This window comes from Trachemys scripta, chromosome 8, assembly GCF_013100865.1.
Source record: "Trachemys scripta elegans isolate TJP31775 chromosome 8, CAS_Tse_1.0, whole genome shotgun sequence".
Taxonomy (NCBI): Eukaryota; Metazoa; Chordata; order Testudines; family Emydidae; genus Trachemys; species Trachemys scripta.
Window position 1 is genome coordinate 50,199,759 of NC_048305.1, and position 6,500 is coordinate 50,206,258.

At 52.8% G+C, this 6,500-nt stretch overlaps 1 protein-coding gene across 2 annotated transcripts in view; it reads left to right on the forward strand.

The window, feature by feature from the left end:
• The first annotated feature begins 385 nt into the window (after positions 1-385).
• PAPPA2 (pappalysin 2) overlaps positions 386-6,500 on the forward strand; it is a 172,939-nt gene continuing 166,824 nt past the window's right edge. For both annotated transcript variants that reach the window (XM_034779976.1, XM_034779977.1), the window contains exon 1: positions 386-1,777. In XM_034779976.1, the coding sequence (XP_034635867.1) occupies positions 1,132-1,777 (646 nt within the window). In that variant the 5' untranslated portion in view covers positions 386-1,131. The remainder of the gene's footprint in view (positions 1,778-6,500) is intronic.

A 6,500-nucleotide genomic window follows, 5' to 3' on the forward strand; every position in this document is an offset into this window, starting at 1 on the left:
GCTTAAATGGGACTGAAAAGCGAGATAGACTGGGATGTGTGTGTATGTTGCAAGTGTGGTGTCTCTGAGCAAGAGTTTGGCCGGATCACTGTAGAACGGGAGCGGGAGGGGGAAGGGACGAGATTATTGATGGATTGTTATTGATTGTCTGGGCTGAACACGAGTGAAAACAAGAGGGGCAGCATCCACCAGTGCCCATATGAGGAGGTGATGATTTCCAGAAGGGAGGAGGGCACGCGGAGGAGGGAAGGAGGTGGAGTGATGTGTATCGGACATCAATCATCATCATCATTTTAAAATAAAGGAAACAAACAGGGCGAGGGGGGAGCCAGACTTTCTAGATAAGTGCATCTGATGCGCTGCCCTCGTCTCTTTTTCTTCGCAGGAACCTACAGGACCCCAAGAAGGGTGCAGATCTCACAGGGACCTCAGAGCCAGACAGTGACTGGACATCACCTGAAAAGAACGTGGACCATCTACAGGAAGGGAAGAGCCCCAAAAAACCAACCCGAGGAATGAGCTGCAAACAGAAGACAAGCCCCGATGATGGAAGTTAAGCACTAGTTTGCGTTGCATGCTCTCAACTCCTCTGTGGAGAGGGGGAGGCTATTGATCGTGTTTGTAGGTGCCCCTCGGTCCCCCCGAGGGTGATCCCAAGACCAGCCCGAGGGGAGCGGGAAGAGAGAACAACGAACACCTTGTAAAGGGAAGGCGAGGGGAAAGGAGCAGAGACAGGTTCTGCCCGGAAAGATGCTGAAGGGAAGTTTGTGAAGTGAACCTGAGAAGGGATGCGCAAGCCGGAGAGCCATGTGGGAACATGACCAGGCGCTCATTTGCTAGCAGCAGCTGTCCCACAAACCAAACCTGAGCGGTGTGTCCTGAGCAGGCAGTGGAAGGGAGAGACCTAGGGAAAGGCAGAGAGCAGAGCAGGGACTCCAGGAGATCAGTGGAGAAGGGCAGAGAGCCACCTGGGTTTGGATCCCAACGGGGAGAGACGGGTCCCTGACCCCGCTGGGTGAAGCGCTGCGCAGGAGATCAAGCGGCGCCACGTGCATTAATTAAAAGCCCGCGTATTTCTCTCTGGCCCCGTCCACCTGCCCAGTTGGCTCAAGGTCCTGGGTGCGCAGGAGCATGCTGTTGTCAATACCCCTGCTCCTAGCTACCTGGGTGCTCAGCGCTGTTGACGCTGACCCAACCTGGAGACACCCCCAGCCGCTGGCGCTGAGGAGGGACCAGAACCAGAACTCCTTGGAGGGGGAACGATGTTGGCTAGGGACCAAGCTCCGCCGAGCCAGGGCCACCCCGCAGCACCACCCCCGTGCGCTCTACCCGGGCAGAGGCGCGCAAAGCCCGGGCGCACAGTCCCTCGGAGAGGGGGCGCGCAGCGCAGGCGTCCGGGAGTCTCCCAGCAGCACCGGGTCCACGGGCAAAGGCGCCGCCACCGCCGCGTGGAGCCCCGGGGAAGGCCCAGGACTGCAGCGGCTGCGGTACCCCAGGAGCGTGGAGGACACGTGGGAAGAGCGAGAGCCTGATGCCTTGCACCAGCGCGCACGCCCCAGGACTAGGCCCCGCCAGCTCTCCCGGCGGCGCAGCGGCTCGGGCTGGGGAGGGCCAAGCTCCCCCCCTCCGGGCGGCCTCTCCGCCCTCTACTTCTCCGGGAGCCGGGAGCAGCTGCTGGTGCGGCCTGAGGTCCTGCCTGAAGTCCCCAGAGGCCAATTCACCATCGAGGTTTGGGTGAAACCTGAGGGAGGACAAAGCAACCCGGCCATCATAGCAGGTGAGGTAACCCTGTGCCAGCGCAGCGCTCTGCTGGGGGAGTGGGGTGCATGCCAACCTGTGGCCAATGGGGGTCAAACCCCACAGAGTGCACGAGGGAGAGCTGCCTGCTCAGCATAAGCTCCCATATACCAATGGGTGCAAGTCCCCAGGGGAAAGGTCTCTCCAGGAGCAATGCTGCATGGGAGGCAAGCGCCAGCCCCAGGCATGGGCTAGAACTAGGCTCCCTTGGATCTGAAACCCCAGCATCTTAAGGAGAAGAGTGGGCAGATGAATAGACTCCATTTAGGTCCAACTGTAGAGCTGGGCACAGAGTGGCATGATTAATGAATCCATCTCTTCTACCCTGGGCTGCCCCATGGTAACCTCTCCCCCAGCCACAAACTGGGCTTGTGCATCCAGAGCAAGCAGGTGCTGGGTGGTTTAAGATGTAGCAGGTGAAGAGACATCCAACTGTGCGAGCCAAACCATGCCGGTCATAAAATACAATCCTGGCTGTCTGATCCAGAGCCAGCAGAACTTTCCAGCAGAATCCCTCAAAGCACCTACTGCCTGATACTAAAGGTGCAGAGTTTAGACTTGGTTCAAATTGGCACCTCTGCACCTGATTCCCCATTGCCCTGCACCCTGTGCAAAGTGGCTTTAGATCACCTACCATTCTGATTTGGTAACGCTTTACATCTATTTTGTACCAGTGTAAATAGCTACACAGGGTGCAGGGCTATGGGGAGCTGGGCCCAACCTTTGTCAGACTCAGAGATTTCGCTCCAGACGGCAACTCTGTGTGGTCTGGGAGTTTTCCTGGAGGAGACCCTTGGGGAAATACATATCTGAGAATTACTTAACCTGCTGCTGGCACCAATACTGAATAGAAAACAGCATCTGGGACTGATCAGTAGAGGTATGTCCTTATGGGATAAACACCTGGCAGCTACTAGCTGGATGGTGTGATACCTTGAAACAGGAAACAAGGTTATTAATCTTTCCCATCAAGGAGTCATTGGGAACATGTGGACCTGACATGCCCTCCGGTATCTGAGGTCTGTCCCTAACCTTAAATGATAGGTCAACCCAAAAGATTTGGAGTTCAGATTCAGTTCCAATAAGTGCCAAAAAGGTTGGATGCATCTCTAAACCTTGCAGGAACTATGCAAACCTCTTCGGTCTGCAACATTGGTCGAGAAATCTTGAGTCCCTCAGGAGATTTGGTGACTTCTCACTTCCAGTCAGGCCAGAAATACTGTGAGACAAACCTTTCTCCTGGTGTTCTGGAAATTCCAGACCTGAATGGGGGCAGAGAAGAGTAGGGGCACAGGGGAAATGGAAGGATAATGGTTGGGAAAGTTAATCAAACTGGGTCATTGTGTGTGGGTTTTTTTGAGCCTCTAAGCAGTTTTGGGTGAAGGTTGGGATCAATTTCTGTTGTAGTCAAATTGGTCCACTTATCCCTATTAAGTTCAGACCAAGTTGACCTCTCTCCCATACTCCTCTGGTCTTATAACTATTGTCATTACTGAAAAAAATTACTGCCATTTAGGAACATCTGAAGAATAATATGTACGCGTAGGAAATGAACCTCACCTAATTTCCACCTTTCTGTGCTGCTGTGTTTTGTCTGAGTTGTGGTAGGTGACAGCTTGATGGTGACACTTTGGGTTAAATGAACCCAGTCACTGGCTATCGCAGAGAGATCTCCTGAGTGAAATACCCGTATGCTGGCTGAATTAGAGATGTGTCTGAAACAACCTCCCCATAGCCCCAAACGCCACTCAACTTTGGGGAAGTTCAGACTGAAATCTAGACCAGATCCAAACTATTACCTAGTTTCTATGTTTCCTTTCGTCAACTGGTTCTGGGCTAGGTGAAGCAAGGACAAGTGAAAAGATTCTTTGGGGGTATATCTTGAGCTCATAGGGTTCCTTTAACCCCCTCCTCCCTACTGCATCCCACTGTTGTTCTGCAGGTTTGGATGGGGGGTTTCCATTCCTCCCAGTTGAGTTAGCCATTGCTGTTCTCTCACATTCCCAGCCTTACTTGGCAGGGCTCCGGTGTTTAGTTCCCTTCAAGAGACCATAGCAGCAAAGTTCCTCCTGGTATTTGTCCAAGAAACCCCCTGGGAGATCTGGCTGCAGGGAATACGTGCCTGCTGGCCACAGGGTGGCACTATTGCCACACACAAAGGTAGCCAGACCAGTCTGATTATGACCACAGGAATCGTAAGAACAGGGCAAGCTCCCCAGCCTGCACCTGTGCAGAACTATGTCTTCCCTCGGGGCCTTGCTCGCTGGTGGAGAGAGGTGTTTTTGGGGGAAAGAGAGGAGAAGAGCTTTGTGGCGGGAGCATGGCTGATAAACTTTTAAGGACTCCTTTTTTCACGGGCCATTAGTGAATTTAATGCTGGTGAAAGGTGCTGACCCACCCGCCCTGGAGACGACAGGGCCTTTATTTTGCAACAGAGCAGGTACAGCACAAGTAACAGCAGCTAGGCCAGGTTTCCCTCACCTCGCCCCACCACCCTGCCTCTGTCCTGCTCTTGAGTGAGTCCTTCTAGCAGGGTAGGGGAGTTCAGTCTCCATGGTGCAATGTATTCTGGGCCTCTTTACTGAGGCTGCCAACAAAGGGTCTGATGCGTTGATAACGTTTGTAATATAGACACTTGTCCACTATGAACTAGGCCACCGAATCCTTTCTTAGAGGCGAAACAGCTGTGAGATGGTGCTGGGCTTGGCTGAGGCGGATCAGGAGATCAGAACTTGGAATGAAAACATGAGAGCTGGCTCTGTATGGCGGGTTGGTGAGGAGAGGCTCACAGACCTGCTTAGAGAAGGAGTCACTCTCTGAGGCCAGGGTGGTGCTGTGGGTGGGGTTGGTATTAGATAGGCCGGTCAAGATTTGTGTCTGGCCTGCAGAGGTGGGAATGGCAGCCAAAGGTGTCTGGCCAAAGGTGGGAATGGCAGCGAAAGAGTTTACAGGTTGAGGGGATTCAGTTATGGGCATGTAGAAGACTTTTCTGTTTCTTCTCTTCCTGTTTGATCTTGCGGGTGTTCATCCCCTCCCTGCAGCCCACTGTGAGCATTTATGGATCGTATCCCCCGTCTTCCCTAATGCTCTTCCGTAACGCCACCTTAGCTCAGAAAGCTTCTCTCCACCAATGGAAACTCCACTTAACCTCAAGGAAAAGCAGCTGGAATGTCTTTTTTTTTTTTTTGACTAGTCTGGCAAGCGCTTGCCATAGCAGCACGAGCTCCCTGCATCTCCAAAGAGGCGGCTGCATCTTTGCTGTGGTAGGAGTCGCAGGCGCTGGGTGAGAGGCGAGGAGGGGAAAAGAGACGAACAGCACAAAAGAAAACAGAAACATGGTGTTAATTGTGCTGCCTGCCGGCCCTCTGAGGGGTTCCATGCCCTCTGTTCACAGCAGGTTGAGGCTGGCAGGGTACTCTGCAGATACACCAGCAGGGCAGCTGTGTGGATCTGGCTCTCTGGCCTGCAAGTGTCGAGTTTGGCCTGCCTGGCTAGCCAGATTTTCAAGGGGCCGGGCCCGTTGTTACGCAGAGAGGAGAGAGCCGTCCATGACTGCTGGCACCGACATCAGTAACTAGCTCCAGGGTTCCAGGGCTTGAGTCAGCCGAACGCTACTCTCCCTTTCCACCTTGGTTCTGAGTCACTGTCTGATTGACTCCCTCTGTCCTACAGCAGGGAGCTCTGTCTGCATGTTGGAGGAGCAGTTTCCTGGGCACAGGTGGCACTGCCAGTGCTTTCATGCATGTTGAGCTTACGCCAGTTCTTGGTCTCTTCAGTGTTTCCTCCCCACCCCCTTCAGTGCAGGAGCCTGAGGACGGGACTGGCATAGTGTCCCGGGGTGCCTGTGGTGTTGTCAGGGGTGTGATGGGTTGGATCACAGAAACCCCCTTGGGAGCTGCCAGCTGATGTGCCAAGACTAGCTCTGCTCCTGTTTTCCCTGCCAGCGCAGGACTCCAGCACCCTGTCTTGCTGAGCCAGACACGCCAGTCTGCTCCAACACAGACCCAGGGTCTGAATCACTTGCTCCGAAGCTGCAAGTTTACCTGAAAACAGCTCACAGAAGTGTGCTTGTCTTTAGCACTCAGATGCCCAACTCCCAAAGGGGTCTAAACCTAAATAAATCCGTTTTACCCTGCATAAAGCTTATGCAGGGCAAACTCATAAATTGTTCGCCCTCTATAACACTGATAGAGAGATATGCACAGCTGTTTGCTCCCCCAGGTATTAATACATACTCTGAGTAAATTACTAAATAAAAAGTGATTTTATTAAATACAGACAGTAGGATTTAAGTGGTTCCAAGTAGTAACAGACAGAGCAAAGTAAGTCACTAAGCAAAATAAACTAAAATGCGCAAATCTATGCCTAATCAAACTGAATACAGATAATCTCCCCCTCAGAGATGCTTCAGTAAGTTTTTTTTTCTCAGACTGGACACCTTCCAGGCGTGGGCACAATTCTTTCCCCTTGTACAGCTCTTGTTCCAGCTCAGGTGATAGCTAGGGAATTCTTCATGATGGCTCCTCTCCCCCTTTGTTCTCTTCCACCCCTTTATATATCTTTTGCATAAGGCGGGAACCCTTTGTCCCTCTGGGTTTCCACCCCCCATCACTGGAAAAGCACCAGGTTAAAGATGGATTCCAGTTTAGGTGACATGATCACATGTCACTGCAAGACTTCATTGCCCACTTGCCAGCACACAC